The sequence below is a fragment of the Arvicola amphibius genome, chromosome 7 (genome assembly GCF_903992535.2).
Source record: "Arvicola amphibius chromosome 7, mArvAmp1.2, whole genome shotgun sequence".
Taxonomy (NCBI): Eukaryota; Metazoa; Chordata; class Mammalia; order Rodentia; family Cricetidae; genus Arvicola; species Arvicola amphibius.
Window position 1 is genome coordinate 46,446,599 of NC_052053.1, and position 21,353 is coordinate 46,467,951.

Here is a 21,353-nt window from a genome sequence, read left to right on the forward strand (position 1 = left end):
CTTCCCCAGATAGAGCAGCAGAGTCCTGAGGCTTAGGACATTGGGCAAGTGGATCTTATACCCTGCACACAAGCCTTGTGCTTGACTTTCTCCCCGGGACAACCTCCATTCCTGCAGTCATTGATCCCAAAAGCCTACGAAACAGAAGCCAGAGCCAGGGGTCACGGCTTCTTGTTGTGAACACCTTAGCTCCCAGGATACATCCCTCATTTTGAAATGTGCATTAGGGTGACAGTATAGAGTTCAACTTCCAGTCTGTCATTCCCAGCTCTCCCACTGGTAGAGGAAGACTAGAAGTCTGCCTCTGCCCACCCTCCTGCTCATGATCAGAGGGTCTCCTGAGTTTTGCAGGCTCTAGCTTGGAAAATCAGGAATCGCCAGAGGGCTCCAGGGCTTCTGCAGCAGAACTCGGAGACACCTTCAGCCTCAGCCCATCCTCCAGAGACCTCTTCCCCCTCCCCCCAATGTCTGCAGGCTGGGAATGGCTTTCCCAGCTTGCGTGTTACCGGCCTGGTCCCCGAGCCCAGGCCCTCACTTCAACAGCAGCTGCTAGTCCTGCAGAAAGCACAGTTTGCAGGCTGAGCTGGTGTTGGACACCCACACCCTATCTGTGGAGGGCATTTGTGGGGTACCCTCCCTTCGAACTTTCTAAAAAAACCCCCGCCCTTCTCTTTCTTGCTCTGTGGATGGGGGTGGATGGCAACACCAGAGCTAGCTGCTGGGCTTCCTCTTTGCCTAGTTTGCTGGGCAATGACAGAGTCTTGGACTTCCAGCTGCTGACAGGGTCACCAAGGGCCACCCAACTGCTCTGCCTCCACTCCCAGATGTCTCAACCTGAACCTACAGCAGCCCAGGGATGCTGGGTGAGGGCTTATCTACACAGGGGTTCTGGGGGCTGGGCAGACCTTTATCTCTCAGCCATGGGCCTGTCCTACGGTTGGGGCTTTGTAATCTGACATTGTGATTTTTCATCCTTGTTTTCTCCTCCACCGAGGGAGGGAAGATTTGCTGAGTCATGCTGGGGAGGTGGTTGCCGGGGGTTGGGGGTCTAGGCAGCTGGAGGGCCCTGATAAGTCTGAGGCTGGGCTAAGGGGTGCTGGGGAGCCAGCGGGAGGAAACCCAGAGCTGACGGTTTCCAGCTAAGATTGACGTCTTCTGTAGAGCTGCCCTGAGGAGGGCATGGTCCGGACCTCAGGGGCCACTGATGCCAGCTAAGCCTCTGTGCATCCTGTGATTGTCTGGACAGTGGCAGTGGCCATGGTGGGATACACTAGGTCACTTTTGGTATGGACACACTGACTGCAGGAAGCCTTGGCAGGGCAGTGCTGGGCCAGGCCTCTCAGCAGGTGGGACAGCTGAGGCAGACCCAAAGGGCCTGGTTTCTACAGCCGGCCTCTGCACCTGTCTTCTTCATTGAAGGCCATCTTCCTTATTTTAACAGATCAAATTTCTCTGTGCTTCCTCCAGAAACACTTTCCTGACTCTTGGGGCTGGGCTTAGCAAACCCTTGGTCCCTCAAAGCCCCCTGAATATCTTTTACCCCCAGGCCTTGCCTGACAGAGAACAATCCAGAGAAGAACCTGGGTTTTAGGGTCTCTCCTCCAACTCTTAGAGGAATTGTTCTCTAAAAGTCTGGGACCTGCCTGATGCCAGCGAATCCTCAGATGGCAGCAGGCTCCAGGGCCTCCTGTCTGCAGCAGAGCAGAGCCAGTGACTGAGAGATAGGCCTGCCTCCCGCTCCCCTCTGCTTGGTTGCCCTGTACACTCTCTGCAGAGGGGTGTGACCTGGCTTTGGGTGCCGGGTCCTCCAACCTCTCCAGGAACTGGCAGTTGAGTGGGCCACACACAGATTTGGGGGCTGCGTTGGCCATAGGGAAATGGCAGACAGAAAAGTCCAGTAGGGCAGCACCAGGGGCTTCCCCAGGACACTCTCCACCTAGTTTATTTCTGATTCCCTGAAGGCCAGGGTGCAACCACTGCCCCGAGGAAGGGGGGGTAACTGACGCCCCCGAGTCTGTGGCCACATCCCCTGCTGCTCCCAAAAGGGACTTTGGGGACAGGAAGAGCTGCCCACAATGGTCGCTTTGGTCCCTTCCTGCTGCCCAACTGAGCTCAGAGATAAGTCCTTGTGTGGCCCAGAGAGGCCAGGGGCCCAGGCCTTCCCCAGAAATCATGTCAGAATCCCCTACATGGAGGAAGGGGTCTGAGGACCATGATAACCCCTCTATTTTTAAGAGATCCGGGAGGAAGTTCTAAGTCACCCTTGGCAGAAATAGCTCCGAGCTTCTGCCTGGCGTCTGTGGCTGCAGCTGGTGGCAGGGCTGGGTGAGGAGTGTGTCACGGTTGGAATCATCACACAATGGCAGGGTGCCAGCTATGCATGCCCCAGCCTGGCCTGGAAGGCTGACCCTGTGTCCCCAAACCAGGATAATCCTGACAGCCACATGTCCTGTGCCCTACCACCTCACGGGAGGTGCTGGAATCATGGCACAATGGCAGACGGGAGGGTGCCGCTGAGGAGGCCTGGAGTCTGAGCTGTTGGAGGGTGGCTAGGAGAGAGGGAAAGAGCAGCATGATGGGGCAGCGGGAGCAGAAAGAGCAGAGGCCCCCGCTGGCAAGAGCTGGCTACAGTATATATATCGTCTACGACCCCACAAGCGGTTCCACCTTTCTGACCTCAGTTTGGGAAATGGGAGTAATGACAACATCCTTCAAAACTGTTAGCACATTTCGTGTTCCATTGTCTGGTCTGTGTGAGTGCCCGAGGAATATTCGATACTAGCTTGTTATCAGTGATGCCAGGCAGGAGTTGAGCAGCAGAAACATGTCAAATGTCACTTTCCTATTGTACCAGTCTTCAGACAGTATCTCCGGGGCATGGTTTCTTCCCCGCCATTACCACCCCCACCCTTCATTTCCTTGTTCTAGAATTGTCAGGAGGAGCCGGCGGTGGTGGCGCACGCCTTTAATCCCAGCACTCAGGAGGCAGAGGCAGGCGGATCTCTGAGTTTGAGGCCAGCCTGGACTACAAGAGCTAGTTCCAGGACAGACTCTAGAAACTACAGGGAAACCCTGTCTCGAAAAACCAAAAAAAAAAAAAAAAAAAAAAAAAAAAAGAATTTTCAGGAGGGTCTGGGCGTGGTAGTGCTCATCCACCATCCCAGCACTCAGCAGGCTGAGGCAGGAAGATCACGAGTTTGAAGCCAGCCTGGATGACAAGGCAAGACCGTGCGGGGAGGCAGGTGGTAGGTTCTGAATTCTAGAGCTGGCAAAGGTGAGGAAACTTCTGACCAAGCCACCCCGGTCATTCCAGCAGCCAGCATGGCTTAGCCCCCATCCCACATCCATGTCCGGAGCTGTCCTTCCACACTCAGGGCTTTGGGGGAGGCCTCCTCAGACCGCCCCTTGACTTTGTGGTTCCCTGGTCATCACCATCATCACCTCACGCTGCACCTCTTGCATCGCTCTGGGGAGAAGCTAAGATTGTCGACTGGTACCCCAAGAACCTGACCTTTCTTCTTAGATGACAGATCTGTGATGGATTCAGCTCAGGGGGACCATCATTATGCTTTTGCAAGGGTCCTGGGTGCAGCTCTCATATATGCCTCTACTGGACACATTGCTTGCTCTGCACTTACCCTGGGCACCTGCTTGGGCCTCATGTAGGCAGAAGTGGGGACCTGCAGATACAGACTGGTCCCGGCTTGGAAGGCTCAGCTCACCGCCTCTATTCCCAACAGCAGGGAAACACAGTAGGGGCCTTCTCCCCCACCCTTTTTTCTTTCCCTTTTATTGCCTTTCTTGCCTTCTTTACTGTTTATTATTTATTGAGGACAGAGTCTCATGCAGCCCAGGTGTTCACACTCACTATGTAGTCGAGGATGGCGTTGCATTCCTGCTCCTCCTACATCTGCCTCCCAAATGTTGGGAGCATCACCACGCTGGGATCAAACTTAGGGTTTTGCAGATGCTGAGCAAGCACAGTGCCAACTGAGCTACGCCCCTCGGCCCGTCTCTCCCTTTTAAAACGAAAGAACACATCCTCTCTCTTCCCTGGATACCTCTCAACACTTGCTGCTATAGAAACCATGGAAACCCCAGAAGAAAGTAGAGAAAAGGACATTAAAAAAAATTCACACGCGAAGCTAAGCCTGTGGCAACTGATATGTGCGACTCCCTCTGTAGATGGCTCGCACAGCAGGGAGTCAGGCTGAGCTCTAGAGTGTCATTGCCCTCAAATGCCTTTTCCTTTAGGCCCCAAAGCACTAGAAGTGCCGGGGTGGGACATCTCCAGGGACCCTGCTTCCCCTTCCTCTGCCTCCTGGCCTCCTGGCCCTTGTCTTCCTTCCCATTCATCCACTCTCACTCTGACGCTCAGCCGCTTGATTTCCGGGCAGGGATGGGCACATCAGGAGGTGGGCCTTCCTGGATTGTGACAAGCAGTGCACGGGACAGTCTAGAGGCCTTGCTAAGTGTAAAGCAAGTCCAACTGTTACCTCAGACCTTGAGGCAGAGAGGGAGGGTGGTGTGGGAAAGAATGGTGATGTGGTATCAGTATTCTGTGCTCCCAAGTACTTTTCTTCATGTGTTCTGGAGCGTTGGAACCTTCTAGGGAACGGGATTTTTGCTCTAGAACCTGCACAAGAACACGGCAGCCCCGCTCTCCTGTTGAATGCCCAGGACAGGGTCCTCAGCAGCCTGTGCCTGCCTGGAACTGATTCTCAGCTGTGGCTTCTGGTGATGCAGTAGTCGGGGCCCCGAGCACCTCGGAGGTCTCTTTTTCCCTCCCAGCTCTTGTTTTTGGGTCAAGTGGTTGGAAGTCTGTTTTTCTCTCCTGTTCCCCCGTTTTCCCGCGCTCTGGGCCACCATCCCCTGATAACACTTGGAAGGCGCTATCGACTCAGGAGTGTCCTCCCACCCAGCCCACTGCCAGGCTCCATGCTGACAGTTGGCAGCCTGCACAGGCTGATAAACTTATCAGGCCAAACCTGAGCATGGCTGGGTCAGAACATGTCCTGCCTCAGATTTCCCTCCAGTTACCTTTCTGCAGTCACAGTCGCCGAGAACCCTGGCCCTGCCTGGCTCCTAATGCTGTGTCCTGGAAAGAGTCAAGTGTCCACCGTCCAATCCTCAGTTCCTAAGCCAGGGTCCTGCTTTACCGGTTGCCAAAGATCCGGGGGTTCCCATGAACCTAAACTTACTAGGAATGATCAGGCATTGGACCCAAATGATGGAGCCTAGCATCTGCTCTAAGGCTACTCCTGAGGCTGGGGCAAGCCAGCCAGCACTGCTAAGGCAGAAAGAAACCTGTCCCCAAGGAGCTGTCTGCCCATGTAACAGGAGCCTGGAGAGGTTGGCAGTTTGGAGGGAAGGGGTGGAAAGGCAAACCTCAAATTACTATAAACCTCAAATATAAAGCTCAAGTTATATTTGAACTACGGGAGTCTTTTTTTAATGCCAACGATAATGTTATCATCATGCCTGCTGCAGGAAAACAGCGTGCTTGGGCATACACTCATCACACACACACAGAAGAAAGACAAAAGCACACACGCACACTGTCTCTCCTCAGGGGTGGCCCCTCTAGACACCCCTGCATTCTTCCTCCTTCTATGTGTGCATATAACAAACAGAATCGTATCATAAGACTTACGCTTTTTCCCCCCCAAAAATTTATCTATTTTCTGGGTGTGGGTGCTTTGCCGGTATGTGTGTCTGTGCACTCCGTGTGTGCCTAGTGCTCTCAGAGGCTCTGGAACTCAAGTTACTCAAGTTACGGTCCTGAGCCACCATGTAGGCACCGAGAGTTAGACCTGGGTCTTCTGAACTAGCAAACAGTGTTCTTAACCACTGAACCATCTTCTCCAGTCTTGTATACTGATTTTTAAAAAGAATTATGCATATGTGTGTTTTGGACATTGTCGGGGAAAGTACGTGCAGGTGCCTTGCAGAGGTCAGAGGATCAGATTCCCTGGAGCTGGAGCTACAGGACATTGTGAGCTGCTTAACATGGGTGCCGGGAACCAACCCCAGGCCCACTGAAAAAGCACTACTCACTTTTAACTGCTGAGCCAACTTTCCAGCCCATGTGTCCTGATTTTTAGACCCTCCCCTTTCACTTGAAATAACTTCCTTTGGGGAAGGTGCTAATTCTGCAAATTTATTTTCTCTTCCATTCCTCAGGTGCACACATGCCCTAAATCCAAGGTTCTCGGACAAACAGTGGGAGAGTGAAGTCACCGCTCTTTGCCAGCCCCCAGAAGCCTGGACTAACAATACCTTGGTGGGTCTTCTTCAGGCTTGCCTTTGAAAATAGTCAGTGGGCCTGGGTGTCAGTGGAGAATTGGCTTTGGAGTCGCCATGGACACTCATCTCATATAAAATGATCTAGTATTTATTTGTGGCTTTATTTTGCTGTTTGTTTTTTGAGATTAAGATCTTTCATACTGGAGGCTGACTGTCCCTCTATATAGCTTGAACTTCTGATCCTCTGGCCTCTGTCTCCTCAGAACTGGGATCATAGGCATCTGCTGTGGCCTGGTATTTGCAAACAGTCCACACATGCGTACATACATACATACATACATACATACATACACGCATCCTCATGTATACTCTAGGTTTTTCTTTTTTTTTTCCAGTTTAAAAAAGCTGTTTGCTTTAAGCTGTTGCTTCATGATTTATAACCCCTAACACAGGGCAAGTGCCACATAAGTGACTGTTACATTGTATTGTTGAGGAGTAATGAGAAACAATGGGAAGGGGGGGCTGGACAGATGTCTCAGCAGTTGAAGGCACTAGCTGTTCTTACAGAAGACCCAGGTTCAGGTCTGCTGGCACATGGCAGGCTCACAACCATCTGTGGTTCTTGTTCCGGTCTCTGCAGGCACCTGCACACATGTGGGGCACATAAAGTCATGCAGGCACATGCACATAATATAGCAGTAAATAAATCTTTTTTATTTTTTAATAATGAGAAAATGCGTGGGTATGGCTGGTTCAGGCTCTTTATCCCCCATAAATTTCCTACCCTTGGTTGTCAGGCTCAGTGGTTGTGAGCACGGGGGGGGGGGGGGGGGGGGGGGGCTGTCAGACAAACGGCTGTGCTGCTTTGACAGACTGACATGCGTACTGCTCTGGTGCTTCCCCTGCATCTGAACGCCCCGTCAGACCAATCCTTATAAAGCACGCTTACCTGTTTCAGACAGTGTACAGATGTGCTACCAGCTGTGTGGCCAGCTGGTTCTTGTGGGCACTGGGGATGTGCTTTCCTTTTTTATTTTATTTTATTTTATTTTATTTTATTTTATTTTATTTGTCCTGGAACTCTCTTTGTAGCCTTGAACTCCCAGAGATCCGCTGGCCTCTGCCTCCTGAGTGCTGGGATTAAAGGTGCGCACCACCACCTGACCCGGCGTTCTTTTCTTTTTTTACAGACAGGATATACATACGCTCTGCACACACTCATCTCTTAATTGCCTCCCTAGGAGTGGAATAAGGGTCAAGGGGTGATCAGAGTTTGAAAGCTTGTTTCTGGGGTCCCTGAGCTCGAATGTGAAGCCAAGCGGACTGGTGAGAGGGAGAGAAGAATGTGCTCCGGCAGAGGGAGCTCCATGGATGTGAGGAGGAAGATCTGGAGTGCCCAGGGCTGGAGGGCCCAGCGGAGCTGGATTCTCCCTCGCCCGGTCCCTGCCTCTCCTCTGTCCTGGGACACCCTCCGCTGCCCACCTTAGTCACCTTCCCAAGCTCAGCTCTCTGGGGTGTCCCTCTTTCTCCTCTTTCCAGGCCCACAGAGAAGGGCCTTTTGTCTGTGTTTGCACCCAGAGGGCCAAGATTCTTCCTCATTCTCAGACCGTCCCCTTTGGAGGTCCACCCATGCACCTGAGAAGACATAGAGTGGGTTCACTGGCAGAGTAGAGCAAGGGTTCCAAATCCAAGGACTGGGTCACCCATGAAAGTGGGGTCACCAAGAACAAGGTCTTGGGCCCAACTAGATGATGGGATGGGCTACACCTGGGTTTGAGGGACCCTTGGGGGCTGTTCCTATCTTAAAGGTAGCACAAATTCCCATCTCTCCAATCTCAAATGCCCACCACCCAGCCCTGGCTTTCCTGGCCTCCGTCTGTCTGCCTCGTCTTCTCAGCCAGCTTAATTCTACCAGGGGTAGAGAGGGATTGGGCCACTCACAGCTGACCTAAGGGACATTTCCATCCTTATCACTGATTTACATTGCAGCCGTGGGCCAGGCTTCACCCACAGAACCCAGCGGTGGGGATGCAGCGTCAGGCAGCCACCACCAAAGAGACATTTTATATGACCCCCTACTTCCTAATGTGGTCAATTTGTTTCAATATTAAAATATTGGTTTTTAAAAAGATTTCTTGTATTTTTGATTGTGTGTGTGTATGTGTGTGTGTGTGTGTGTGTGTGTGTGTGTGTATGCGCGTGCGCGAGCATGTGTGCGCACAAGTGCTGCTGGTACCCTTGGAGGCCACAGGCTGGATTCCACTGAAGGTGGAGTTCCAGACAGTTGTGAGCTACCTGATGTGGGTGCTGGGAGTCACACTGGGGTTCCCTGCGAGAGGAGCCATAGCTCTTAACCGCTGAGCCATCTCAATAGGCCCAGAGCATTTGTTTGGATATTCACCATTGAGTAGCTGACTGATTCTCTGCAGGGACTCACCAGCACCCCTCTGATATAGATCCCCCTCCTTACCTACCCTGCCCTCCACAGAGGAGTTAGCCTGGCAACCCCACCCCCAGCCTCCATACGCTCCCACCACACTCCAGAGTCCACACTGTACACGTTCTGTGAAAATGGAGCTCCCAAGGCTGGGAGGGGGAGGGGCAGCTGAGGAATAAAGCTTGGAAAGCTGGATTCTGACCTGGCTGCCAACTGTCTGTGTGACCTTGAGTGAGAGCCACGTCTGGGTCTGTGGCAAACGGAAGTGACAGGTGGCGGGAATTTCTGGCCAGATAGGAAGCTGCCAGACACCCACAGGAGTAGAGGACAAGGGTCTTGCACTTCCCTCACTTCCAGCCAATGGGCAGTGCCCCACCATACCCGCACCCACTGAACCAGCCTCCCTCAGAGCGAGGTGTTACAGAGTCTGTAGCTAGCTGTGCTACCACCAGACAGAACAATCACAGGTCAGTCTGTAAGATACCTCCGGGCTTCCTCAGATCCTGGGCTGCTGCCTACATGAAACCTGTCCTTCATAACCCCACTCCTCTCTCTAGCCACGCCAGCCCAACCTGGGCCATAAAGCCTTCCCAGCCTGGGCTCTGGTACCTGTGCCCACACCCACTGTGGTCTGTGATGTGAAACAGAGCGCCAGCCCACTCCCTACTCTGAGGCTATTGTGTCCCTTCCCCTTCTGCTATGGGGGCACTCAATGGATGAGCAAACTGCTTGCCCCTGACCTCAACCTCAGCCTCAGCCAATCTGGGGGAAGGTGTTCACCTGCTTTCCTGACTCTGTTCTCCCATGCTCCCCTCCTACACACACACACACACACACACACACACACACACACACACACACACTGCAGAAGTGACAAAAACCCTGATATTGTCTTGGTTTTGTTTAGCAAACAGGACACATGCAAAGCAGGTCTGTGTGTGTTGCGGGGAGGGAAGGTTGTATGCATACAAGAGCATGGAGCATGTAGGCACAGAGTATCCCTTTTACCCATCCCCTACCTTTACGCTTTATCTCCCTACCTGAGGGGTGCAGGATTCCCTCCTCACCCCACCCCCCACTCCCACACTAAGTGTGGCTTTGGGCCTGTTTCTTGTGTTGTCTGGGTAGGAAGAGCCTCACATTCATTGCTAGGGGGCCAAATACCCTAATCAAGTCCATTTAGGAGGCCAAGGTTGGCCTGGGGTGAGAATTCAGGAAGTAAAGAGCTTGCTTTGCAAGCGTGAGGGCCTAGGCTTGATCTTCTGTACGCATAAAAATAGCCAGGTGTTGAGGTGCACACCTGTAATCCCAATGCTGGGAAGGCAGAGACAGGAGGATGATTTGTCTGGTTTGGGCCCTCCCACCTAGCTGAATCATAGAATCCTGTCCCTGTGAGAGGGACAGCCCTTGTGAGGGTTTGAATGGGATCTCTCCCACAGCCTCAGGCATTTGAACACTTGGGTCCCACTGCTGGCATTGTTTGGGAGATTTAGAAGGCATTACCTTGTTGAAGGAAATGCGTCACTGAAGGCAGGGTTTGAGTTTAAGGATTTGTGCCATTTTGAGATCATTCTCTCTACTTCATGCTTGCTGTTCAAGATGTGAGCCCTCTGCTTCCTGCTCCAGCTGCCATGCCTGCTGCCTTCTTCCATGCTTCCCACCGTGACAGACTTATCCCTCTGAAACCATAAAAACCCCAATAAACCTTTCCTTCCACAAGTAGCCTTGGCCGTGCTGTGTTGCTCTGGTTGTCCTGGAACTTGCTCTGTAGACCAGGCTGGCCTCGAACTCACAAAGCTCCACCTGTCTCTGCCTCCTGAGTGCTGGGATTAAAGGTGTGCACCACTACTATAGGACCACAGTGTTTTTTTTTTTGTTGTTGTTGTTTTTTTTTTTTTTTTGGTTTTTCGAGACAGGGTTTCTTCTGTAGCTTTTTGGAGACTGTTCCGGAACTAGCTCTTGTAGCCCAGGTTGGCCTTGAACTCACAGAGATCCGCCTGCCTCTGCCTCCCGAGTGCTGGGATTAAAGCCGCCCGGCTCACAGTGTTTTATCATAGAAACAGAAAATAACAAATAAGCCCTCCTCCAGCTCTCGAGGCAGATCTGGCCTACACACATACATACACAACACACACTGACACACACATACATACATACACACACACTGACACACACATACACAGGTTTAAATTGTGTTTCGCAGAGGAGCCTTTTAAAGACAATGGAATTCTTTGAGGGTTCTTTGTCTTGCTTTGTTTTGGTTTGGGTTTGGTTTTTGGTATTAGGAATTGAACCCAAAGCTTCACACATTCCAGTCAAGCTCTGTACCACCATTACAGCCAAGCCCCCATGGAATTTTTTGACTGAACACCCTCTCATTGCCAATCGGCTGGGCTCTCAGAGCTTTAGTTGTCTCATCTGTAAAATGGGACAATATCACATGCCTTGTTGAGGGTCGTATGGAATGGAGAAAATATGTGGAAACTCTTGTGTCTGTACTTTCTACCAAGGGACTGTGAGCAGTTCCTGGGCTGTGGGCGAGAGACTCAAGTAGTTTGGTGTTAGGGGAGAGAGCCTCTGGCTGGGATAGCCAAGGGGGACTTTGTGGAGAAGGTGGCACTGGTGTGGCCTTATTGGAGGGGCAGGACTGTAAATAGGAATGCAGAGGGCTTGGTAGTGCTTGTGAGAACTGGGTCCTGTGCACTGTTTTCCTTGGGTAATTTCACAGAACCCTGCTAATATTGCCACCTGGACAGGACTGCTGTGATTACAATGAAACTCAAGGAAGCCAGGCTTTTCTCTCTGAAGAACGGTTCAGAGCCCTCCTCCCCTGAAGTCACAGAGCTCATCGGGCAGCAGCACCAAGCTTCACTTAGTCACTCCTGTCAAGCTCCTTTTGCCATCCTTACAAGGCAACACTAAAGAGGTCTGTGCCCATCCCTTATAGCCGCTGCAGGAGACTGATACTGCCTACAACAGCTTTAGCCCCACCCTCCCGGGCACCTGCCATGATGCTTCTCAGCTGGTCTGTTAGCTCCTTGTCAAGGCCCTAAAGTCTTCAGACATTCCAGGCCCCTAGTAGGCACTTACAAATGGCCAGACCCATCTTTTTTTTTTTTTTTTTTATTTACATCAGTTGAGAGGAACAGGCTTCTGACATACCAGCTCCTAATCTCCCAGCCTTGTGGCTGTGGAGCCTGACTCCCAGATGAATGTGGTGGGTGGGCTGGGGGGACAAGGGTGAGCAGATAGCACATCTGGCTAAAGCAGAGGGGTGCCAACCTCCAGTTGGGGTTGGGGGGCAGGAACTCTGACTATGCCAGCCAGGAAGAGAATCCTTAAAACTTCCAAGTCACCAGGCCCAGAGAAGCAGACAGGAGGGTTTCTCTGATGGTCCCAGCTTTTGTCTGGCTTTGCCATCCTGGTTTTGGCCACCACGGTCTTGTAGCCTTCTGTGCTCCAGCAGGGGACACAACCAGAGTACATCTGTGACTACAGTTCAGAAAGGCCCGAGCTGACACCTTATGGCAGTCCAAGAAGGAGTGGGGCTTGCTTGAGGTCGCCCAGCAACTCCACGAATCTCAAAAGAAGCCTCCTGGGCAGTCTCCTGGACAGTGCTGCTTCCAGGAGGATGGGGGACAAGGGTCAGAGTTGTGAGAGTGGCCTTCAGATGAGACACACTGGAGCAGTCTGGCCGGTAGTCTCACTTGAGGTTGTGCTGGCTCTCACGGTGACGACGCAGGTCCACCTTGCGCTGGAAGCCCTTGGTGCATAGCTCACAACTGAAGGGCTTGAAGCCTGTGTGCTTGCGGCTGTGGGTGATGAGGTTGGAGCTCTGGCTGAAGGCCTTCCCGCACACCTGACACTTGTGGGGCTTCTCACCTGGGGAAAGGGCAAATGGCAGGGTGGGGTCAGGAGGCAGTGCCAGGCCTGCAGCCTCCACCCTGCAGACATTCATTCTCTATTATGTCTCTTTTATGGCCAACCTTAGAGAATGGTGGAAAATAGCCAGGCGGTGATGGCGTGCACCTTGATCCCAGCACTTGTGAGGAAGAGGCAAGTGGATCTCTGAATTCAAGGCCAGCCTGGTCTATAGAGGGAGTTTTAGGGCAACCAGGGCTACACAGAGAAACCCTGTCTCCAAAGAAAACAAGAAAGAAAGAAAGAAAGAAAGAAAGAAAGAAAGAAAGAGAAAGAGAGAGAGAGAGAGAGAGAAAGAAAGAAAGAAAGAAAGGAGAAAGGAAGGAAGAATTGGAAAGTAGAGAGCTACAATAGATACACCCCTGACCAACTCTAACCCCAGCACCCTGGAAATAGAGGCAGGGGAATTTTGAGGTTGAAGATGAGGTCAGCCTCAGTTTCCTATTAACTTCAAGGCTAGCCTGGGGCTATGTGAGAATTTGTCCCAATAAGCAAACAAGCAAATAAAATTACCTCTCTGATGGTCAATTGTCAACTTGATGAGATTTAGGATTTCCCAGGAGACACACTTCTGGAAGTGTGTCTGTGAGGAATTTTCTAGATTGGGTTAACTAAATGACCACGCTAAATGAGGCTAGCACTGGTCCATGGGTTGGGGTCCTGGACCAACTGCACAGAAGGCAGAAAGCAAGCTGAACACCAGCCTTCCTCCCTCTCTTTCCTGACTATGGAGGTAATTTGACCTCATGCTCCTGCTGCTGTGTCTTCCTGCAGCCACAGACTGTGTACCCTCAAACCGTGAGCCAAAATAACGCTTCTTGTAAATCGCTCCTAGCACGCATCCTGGTCATGTAACACAAAAAGTAACCGATGCTGTCTCTCTCTGGAGTCTAAGCTGGTCCAAGCTGCCGCAGATGGTCCTTGTACCTCAATAGATCCCCGTGGCCTGTGCAGGGACTGGGCCAAACAAGCACTGGGTTATAATGGAGACAGCATGACTGAGCGAGCGGCTGTGTGAGTGGGTGGATGAAAATCCACATTCTGTCCGCGTTCTGCTGCGGGTCCACACTGACTTGGCTATCTCTCTAGTGTTTCTTTACATTGAGTGATTGCCCAGCCCTTCAAGGCCCCATCAACTGGGCCTCTTGGCAAATTATGGGATACCCAGAGTCCAGGGAGGAGATCCTATGACCTTTTCCCAGGCTTGGCTTGGGGGCACTCACCTGTGTGGATGTAGGTGTGTTTCTTCATGTCCGACTTCTGGTGGAAGCGCTTCCCACAGAACTGGCAAGGGTAGGGCCGTGTGTCCGAGTGAATGAGCAGGTGGGTAGACAGGGTGGACGAGCGCTTGAAGGCTTTGCCACACATCCGGCACTCGAAGCTACGCTCCTGCCGGAGGAAACGAGGCCCTGGGGGGTCAGGTGCAGGTGGGGCCTCGAGGCCCGGGACAGCCAAGCTGGGCGCAGGACTGGACCCGGCTGGGACGCCCTGAGAAAGAGGACACTCCGTTGGGGTGGCCTCAAGGGCAGGGTCTAGAGGAGCAGGAAGAACCCGCTGCCTATTTCTGCTTCCCCGGCTTAGACTGAAGCTGGGGCCTGACTGGCTTCCTATGAGATAGTTCCTTGTGCCTTTCACAGTATACTTCTCAAAATAAGCCTCAAGGTGTGTTAGCTGACTGACAGATGAAACCACTCATCTAAATATTTCAGGATTTCACCAGTAACCCAGAATGAGTTCCTCTTGGCTGGAACAGTGACGTGCTGAGTCAGTTTAGTTAAGACAGCCCAGCTTGACCTTGAATTTACCACGTAGGTAATGATGACCTTGAAGTTCTGGTCCTCCTGCCTCCTCCTCCTGAGTGCTGTTATGTACACAACCATTCTTCGTTCATTTGGTGTTGGGGTTCAACCCAGGGCACTAGACACCTCTTCCAACTGAACCACCTCCCCAGCCTAGCAGCCCTATGTTTTGGGGAGAGCCAATTAGCTTGGTGTTGGTAGATTTCTTCATTTCTGGGTATTGGGGCAGTTCTAGCAGTAGCCTGGATGGGCTGTGGGAGGTTAGGAAGTTGAAAACATGGCCAGCTCCCAGTTTGTTGCTGAGGGATAGAAGCTCCTGGGGTCATTTCCTACAGTTCCTATCTACCCAGGCATTGGTAATCCACGAAAATCTGGCTTATATGACCTCTCTGGAATCGGGTGGAGAGCTGGAGAGATATATGTTCCACTCTGGAAAGGAATGGGTCCCAAGGTTGGGTCCTAACTGACTGAGATAAGTGGGGTAAGCTATGCATTTAAACCTAACTCTAACATTCTGAGAATTGAGGATGCCTTCAGGGCCACCCAGCACATAGGATGCTTTCCTGGTCTCACAGACATACTCTAGGCCCCCATCCCCAAATCCCCAGAGCATCTTCTGATCAGATGTGAAGCCAGTTCAGCCCATCAGAGACCCAGTGTGTTAGGAGACTCAGACCCAGGGAAGCAAGTAGTGAGTCATCCCCGCCCCACCCCACCCCCCAATTTGTGTCACCTTCAGCCTTTTCCAGCTGCTCACCTGGGAATGGACATGCGTGTGCTGCTCTAAGCTCACAGCGTGGCCGAAGGTTTTGCCACAGATGTCACAGGCAAAGGGCCGGGTTCCACTGTGAGAGCGGCGGACGTGCACTTCTAGTCCATGAGGGGTGGAGAAGACCTGGGACAGAGCAGAGGGTCAGGGCCCTGGAAGGAGGCAGGCCTGTGGTCATTCAGGCCAGGGGCCCAGCTCCTGAGCAGGATGGAGCAGGAACGGGAACTGCATTGGTTGTAGTGATATTTCGTTTGTATTTTAAAATAAAGCTTGCCTGAAGATCAGAGAGTAAAACAGCCCCAATGGTCAGCCTTGAGGACCAGGCAGTGGTAACATATGTCCTTAATCCCAGTAGCCACGCTAGTTGTTATAGAAACTGGGCAGTGCATGCCTTTAATCCCAGTGGTGCATGCCTTTTATAAGGCGGAAGGTGACAGCTCTCAGTCCCAGTCTCATTCTGAGATTCTTGGAGGTGGAATTGCCATTTTGGACTGAGTTAAAGGTAAGAGCCAGTGGCTGGCTGTTTTGCTTTTCTGACCTTCAGGTTGCACCCCAAGTTCTTTCTGTGAGTTTTTATTAATTTGTGCATCAATTGGTGGTCCTGCTGTTCTTCTGTTTTGTATCCCAGGGAGCCTCTTACCTGTCTGTGACAGTCCCCTGTCTATACAGCGGAAGCTGTAGGAGGGCTCCAGAAGGCCCCTCCAGCCCTCATGCCACTCCTGCCCGTCACTCACCTTGTTGCACTTGACACAGTGGTAAGTGTCCATGCCCGGAGAGTAGCGGAGGCTGAAGTCCAAGGGGGACTCGGTGCTGGGCACAAGGGGGCTGCCATAGAGCCTCACGGAGCGCTCCAGGAAAGCCGACTGCATGGTAGAAGGGGTCTGTTGGTAGCTGTGGTTGTAGGAGGCGGCCAGGGTATCCCAAGAGAAGCTGGGCTTGTAGAAAGGGGGTGACTCAGAGACCGGTGACTCTCCATCCTGGGGTTGGGATGTCACCAGAGGCCCCTCTGTGTAAAGACACATGGGGGTGATTTATTGTAAGGATTTACTTTTAACTTTCTTTTTTTTTTTTTTTTTTTTTTTTTGGTTTTTTGAGACAGGGTTTCTCTGCAGCTTTAGAGCCTGTCCTGGAGCTAGCTCTTGTAGACCAGGCTGGTCTCGAACTCACAGAGATCCGCCTGCCTCTGCCTCCCGAGTGCTGGGATTAATACTTTTAACTTTCTATTTATGTAAGTGTGTACCATGTGTGTTGGTGCCCTCAGAGGCTAGAAGAGGATGCAGGGTACCCTAGCTGGAGTTACAGGCAGCCATAAGCTGCCTTGTGATGCTCAGGTCCTGGAAGGGCAACAGGCGTTCCTAACTGCCATGCCATGTCTCTGACCACCAGCTGACTAATTGTTTATAGACAGGGTCTCTCTATATAGCCTTGGGTGTCCTAGAACTCTCTATGTAGACCAGTCTGGCCTTCAGTTTACAAAGATCAGCCTGCCTCTTGCCTCCCGAGTCCTGCTGGGATCGAAGGTGTGTGCCACCACCACTTGGTTCAGGCAATTAATTTTGAAATAAGGTGGCCCAGTGCTCCATCTGCCCTGGTGACCTCCCCTTGAGGGGTCCAGTGTGCACCCCCAATATGCACCATTGCTGTGAGTCTTCACTGCGGTTTCAGCCCCTTCACCCTGGGCCACCACCTGGCCACCGCCCTGTAGACCTCTGCCTCGCACACACAGCTCAAAAGCCCTCATCTGGAGCAAGTGCCTGACTGGAAGTGTGCAGCAGAAGCAGAGAGTCCGGGCGGCATCCAGTGACCTCTCAGGCCCTCCCCAGCTTCATGACCGCAAGAAGTCCTACCACAGAGGCCAACTGCTTTCCTCTCTGGCACTCGCAGGAGAGAGTGGGGACCCCCAGCTGGGTACCTGGGGCTGAGGCCATCTTGGGCAGGCTCTGGTCCAGCAGTGTCTCCTGCTCCTGTTTCACTGCGTTCCAGTCTAGGGTCTGACTTGGGAGTAGTGTGCCAAGGACAGGGCTGCTACTCAGGATATGCTCTTTCACCACTGTGCGGAAACAAGAGCCAAGACTCACCACCTACAGTTCCGGAATGTCTGCAGGAGCAAGAGGCACCATGTTTCCAGAAAGAGGGAGAGCAGGGGCACACACGTACTGCGGCTCACACCAGATCCTCTGCCTGGCATGGGGAGAGGTAAGGAAACCCAGAGCACCTGACCTCAGATCTCAATTGGAGTCATGTGTCCCTATCTGGCTCCAAGCTTGATGCTCCCAGAACCCAAATGCTAGAGGAGATGAGCATTTCATCCACTCATTCATTCATTCATTCATTCATTCAATCAGTAACAGCTACACTGCTCCTTCTAACTGCAAAAGAGATGCTGCAGCAGCATCCAGACAGAGAGCCAAGTGGGCACAGGGTGGGGTCTAGCCTGAGCCCAGACTCACCAGGAATTACAACAGGAGGCCAGACCAGGTCATCGTCCTGTGCACGGGGCTGGTGGTAGGTGTGTGCCTTCTTACTCTTCACTAGAAAGGACCGTGGCATTTTTCAGAGTATGGGCCACACCTGCAAGGAGGAAAGGGGTGGGAGTGGCAAAGAGTGACCAGCATCATTCCTTTGGATTTTGGAGCCTCCTCCAGAGATCAAAGACACCCTTCCCCATCCTGGGTTGTATAATTTCCCCAAAAATTTACATCCACCTGGCACCCGTGAATGCCACATCAAGTTAAGATGTGACTGGAGATAGATCTTGTACCCAAAATGACCAATGACCCTACAACAAGAGGAAAACCTAGGTGTACAGAGAACCGCTTGTGTATCAGAAGCAGGAATTAGGGACGCTAAGGACAGCTGACTGCTTTCAAGAGCTGGGAGAGACCCAAGAAGTGGCTTTCTTGGAACTTACAGAAGGAACCAAACTTACTGATACTTTGACTTAGCAATTAGAATCAGCCTGGATTGTACCGGGAAGGGGAAGAGAGGATGGAGCTGGGGTTTCTGAAGCAGACACCCTAGACCCCAGTTCTGGAAGTTATACTCAAAGGGCTGGGGGTGCAGCTCAGTTGGTAGAGTGCATGCACGAAGCAATGGTTTCAACCCCTGCATAAAACCGGGTATGATGGTGCACGCTTATAATCCCAGCTTTGGGGAAGTGGGGGCAGGAGGATCAAAGTCACCCTCAGCTATATAGCAAGCTCAGAGCCAGCCCGGGTTATAGGAAGCCCTGTCTAAAACAAACAAGAAGAGCTGTTCTTGAGTCACAGTTGGACACACTTTGAGAGATCACCCAATCTGAGCTTCGATTTTTACATGAAAAAGCTCATGGAGAAGCCAGGTGTGGTAGTGCACGCTTTTAGTCACAGCACTCAGGAGGCAGAGGTAGTTGGACCTCCCCAAGTTCAAAACAAGTCTGGTCTATAGAGTGGTTACAGACCAGCCAAGACCACATAGTGAGACCCTGCCTCAAAAACAACAACCCCCCCAACTCCCCACCCCAAAGACACTCATAGGGAGAGACCTTCGGTTTGCTTGTTGTTCAATTCGTCTACTTAACTTCTCTGGGTTAATTTCCTTTACTTAAGGTGTGCTGTCCAGCTGGAATGCTGGTGAGGACCCCAGCTTTTCACTCCTGCTTTTGGCAGGGGTTGAGGATGGGATACTTACAGAGGAACTTAGAGCAACTGAGACAAGGAGAACCTTAATTGTAAACCTTTATTGCCCGGCTGGCTGAGAGCGGTGCGGTCACACCTTCAGCCTATATTCTACTCTCCAGAAAGGGAGGGGATTTCTGTCTGTGAATCATGGGAAGAGGCCTAAGGCGACCCATCTGCTACACCTGGAGGTTTGTTGTTTTCTCACGGGTGGAGATAGAGGTGAGCGTCCATCAATTCAAGCGGTGGGTATCATCACTTAACTTCCTAGTGGGGTTTAGGGGAGAGTTTGAGGGTCAAATGAGTAGGACTGGCTCAGGTCAGAAGGCTCCTGCTGAGTCTTCTAAGGTAGCATGTGGTGGCCCTCCCACAGATGACCTGTATCTCTGCCCTAGCCTGTGCAGTGGTTACGGCCCTGGGAGATGGAGAGCCCCCTTCGGAGTCCTCTATCTTCCCTGTACTCCAGACTGTTCAAGCTGAAAATAGAGAGCCTGGGAGGAGTCCCACCCCTACCCAGGACCAGCCACCCACTGAAGGCTGCATCTGTGATACGCCCAGCAATGGCGGGAAAAGGATTTGGCCCGCGACTGAACAACAGTGCAGGCTAGGTGATAAGACCTCAGCTCAGACCGGGGTGGGAGGCAAGATTAGGAAGGACAGCTTGGATCTTGGTCTCAAGTTACTCCTGTCCCAGGGGGTGAACCTCAAGTCTGCTTCCCCCCTGGCCTAGAACCCTGCTGGGGAGTATCAGTAGTTGGTAGCCAGGTAGGTCCAGCCTTCTTTGCTGTGGCACCTGTATACAGATCAGCTAATAGGGGGAACTAATTCAATGCCAGGCATTGCTGGGAGCAAGAAAAGGCCTTGAGTGTGCAAGGTGCGTGGCAGGCACCTAGGCTGAGCCATCACGTGGCTTCTCCACTCACTGAGGAGGAGCTTAAGGGGGCCAGGAGGGAAGCTTGGCTCAGCCCAGCAGGTGTACTCTAAGGATGAACCAGAGAGCTGGCACAAGTTCAAGGCCCTCCATTCTCTGAACTCTAAAACAAAGGATGGGACTTAGACTCTTGGGTCCATTCCACTGAGAGACTCTCAGGTCTCTAAACAAAAGATTTGGAGGGGCGGCTGCTCTTTCTGGTACACACATCAGCCACGACCTTATCTTCCAGGGACAGCCTTCCTCCCCTGCCCCCTTCCCCTCCTGGGTTCTCCTTTCCTCCCCCTTCTGAATCTTTCCAGCTCTTCACTTGAGGGACTCTAAACCCTGAGAGGATGAAGGTGGGCAGGAGATATTGGGGGGGGCTGGGTTCTCCTCCATCTTTGTTCTGGGAAGACCTCGAGAGCCACAATCTATCAAAATCTTTTAAATACATTATTTTCTTAGGAAATCAACTAAAACCAAGATGCGCCCTAAAGTAGTCAAGATAGGGCAAAGGGAGAAAGAGTTGATGGTAACCAGGGTCTGCCTTAGCCTGCCTAAGCACCTTCAGTGAAGCCCTATTCCACCCGTCTCTCACAGAAGAGAAGCTGCATTCGAGCCTGCTCCAGACAGAACAAGGCCAGGCGGGAGGTGTCCGTCTGGCCCCAGGACCTCGTACCCACAGCAAGGAGACAGCAGTTACTCAGTGGGGTCTGTGGGCCACAGGTTGTGCCAGGCCTTTCATGCCAGGTCCTCACTGAGACACACAGCTGCTGCACCCAGGAGGAAAAGAAGCCGTGGTCTCAGCCCCGCTCCGTGTCACTGGCAAGAGGGAAGTAGGAAGTGTCCTCGGGTGGCAGGTGGGGAATCTCAAGACTTAGAGAGGATGCTGGCTTATCCAAGGTTAGGGTAGAGCCAAACCTAGGGCTACTGTCCTGTTTGGATTTGACTCCTGGCCCACCATCCCCCACCCAATACCATCTGTGCTCCTCACAATAGCCACTGGTATAGACTACAGCACCAAAAGAAAGTGGGAGATAGAACAAAAAGCCATATTCCTCTGACCCCCAAAGACCCCACCCAGGGTCTTGACCAGCTTCAGATGGAAGACAGATAAGAACAGACTTCCTTAAAGCTAGTTTTGCTTGTGGACCAGAGTTAAGGGTGACCCGAGGTAAACCGACCAAAACGCAGGGCAACACAGGACCATGGACCTCCAACATCCTAAGCACTTACTGGGTGCCTAATGCTCACTTGGCAAGCAAGAGAGCCTGTTTTGGGGTTCCTCCCACTGGGTTGCTCTAGCACTTATTCTTTTTTTTTTTTTTTAAAGATTTATTTATTTATTTATTATGTATACAATGTTCTGCCTGCATGTTGACACCAGATCTTATTACAGATGGTTGTGAGCCACCATGTGGTTGCTGGGAATTGAACTCAGGACCTCTGGAAGAACAATCAGTGCTCTTAACCACTGAGCCATCTCTCCAGCCCTCTAGCACTTATTCTTTTCCTTCCAGGGCATTCTCTCCTCTAACCTGGCAAACGGACATACAGCACTTAGCCGGACCCCCAAGCCTGCAGTGGGAGCCAAGTGTACTCAGAGAATTTC

The 21,353-nt window shown here is 52.0% G+C and overlaps 1 protein-coding gene across 3 annotated transcripts; it reads right to left on the bottom strand.

Annotated features, from left to right (window-relative positions):
- Positions 1 to 12,386: 12,386 nt before the first annotated feature.
- Gfi1b (growth factor independent 1B transcriptional repressor) lies at positions 12,387 to 17,722 on the bottom strand. Of its 3 annotated transcripts, none has more exons than XM_038337993.1 (6): positions 17,623 to 17,722; positions 17,085 to 17,222; positions 15,907 to 16,178; positions 15,161 to 15,298; positions 13,828 to 13,993; positions 12,387 to 12,565 (listed from the first exon to the last, which is right to left on the bottom strand). In XM_038337993.1, the coding sequence occupies exons 1-6, from the start codon at positions 17,720 to 17,722 to the stop codon at positions 12,387 to 12,389; spliced, it is 993 nt and encodes a 330-aa protein (XP_038193921.1). The 3 variants fall into 3 exon arrangements, with proteins under 3 accessions (XP_038193921.1, XP_038193920.1, XP_038193922.1); XM_038337992.1 differs by having other exon boundaries at positions 13,828 to 14,092; XM_038337994.1 differs by lacking the exon at positions 15,161 to 15,298.
- Positions 17,723 to 21,353: the final 3,631 nt, after the last annotated feature.

Excerpts from the sequence above, each read along its gene's own strand:
- Gfi1b (XM_038337992.1), bottom strand. The coding sequence starts at position 17,722 with ATGCCACGGTCCTTTCTAGTGAAGAGTAAGAAGGCACACACCTACCAC. Across the intron at positions 17,223-17,622 it reads GCCTCCTGTTGTAATTCCTG|TGGTGAAAGAGCATATCCTG; the intron begins GTGAGTCTGGGC and ends GTTTCCGCACAG. Across the intron at positions 15,299-15,906 it reads ACTGTGTCAAGTGCAACAAG|GTCTTCTCCACCCCTCATGG; the intron begins GTGAGTGACGGG and ends GCTCTGTCCCAG.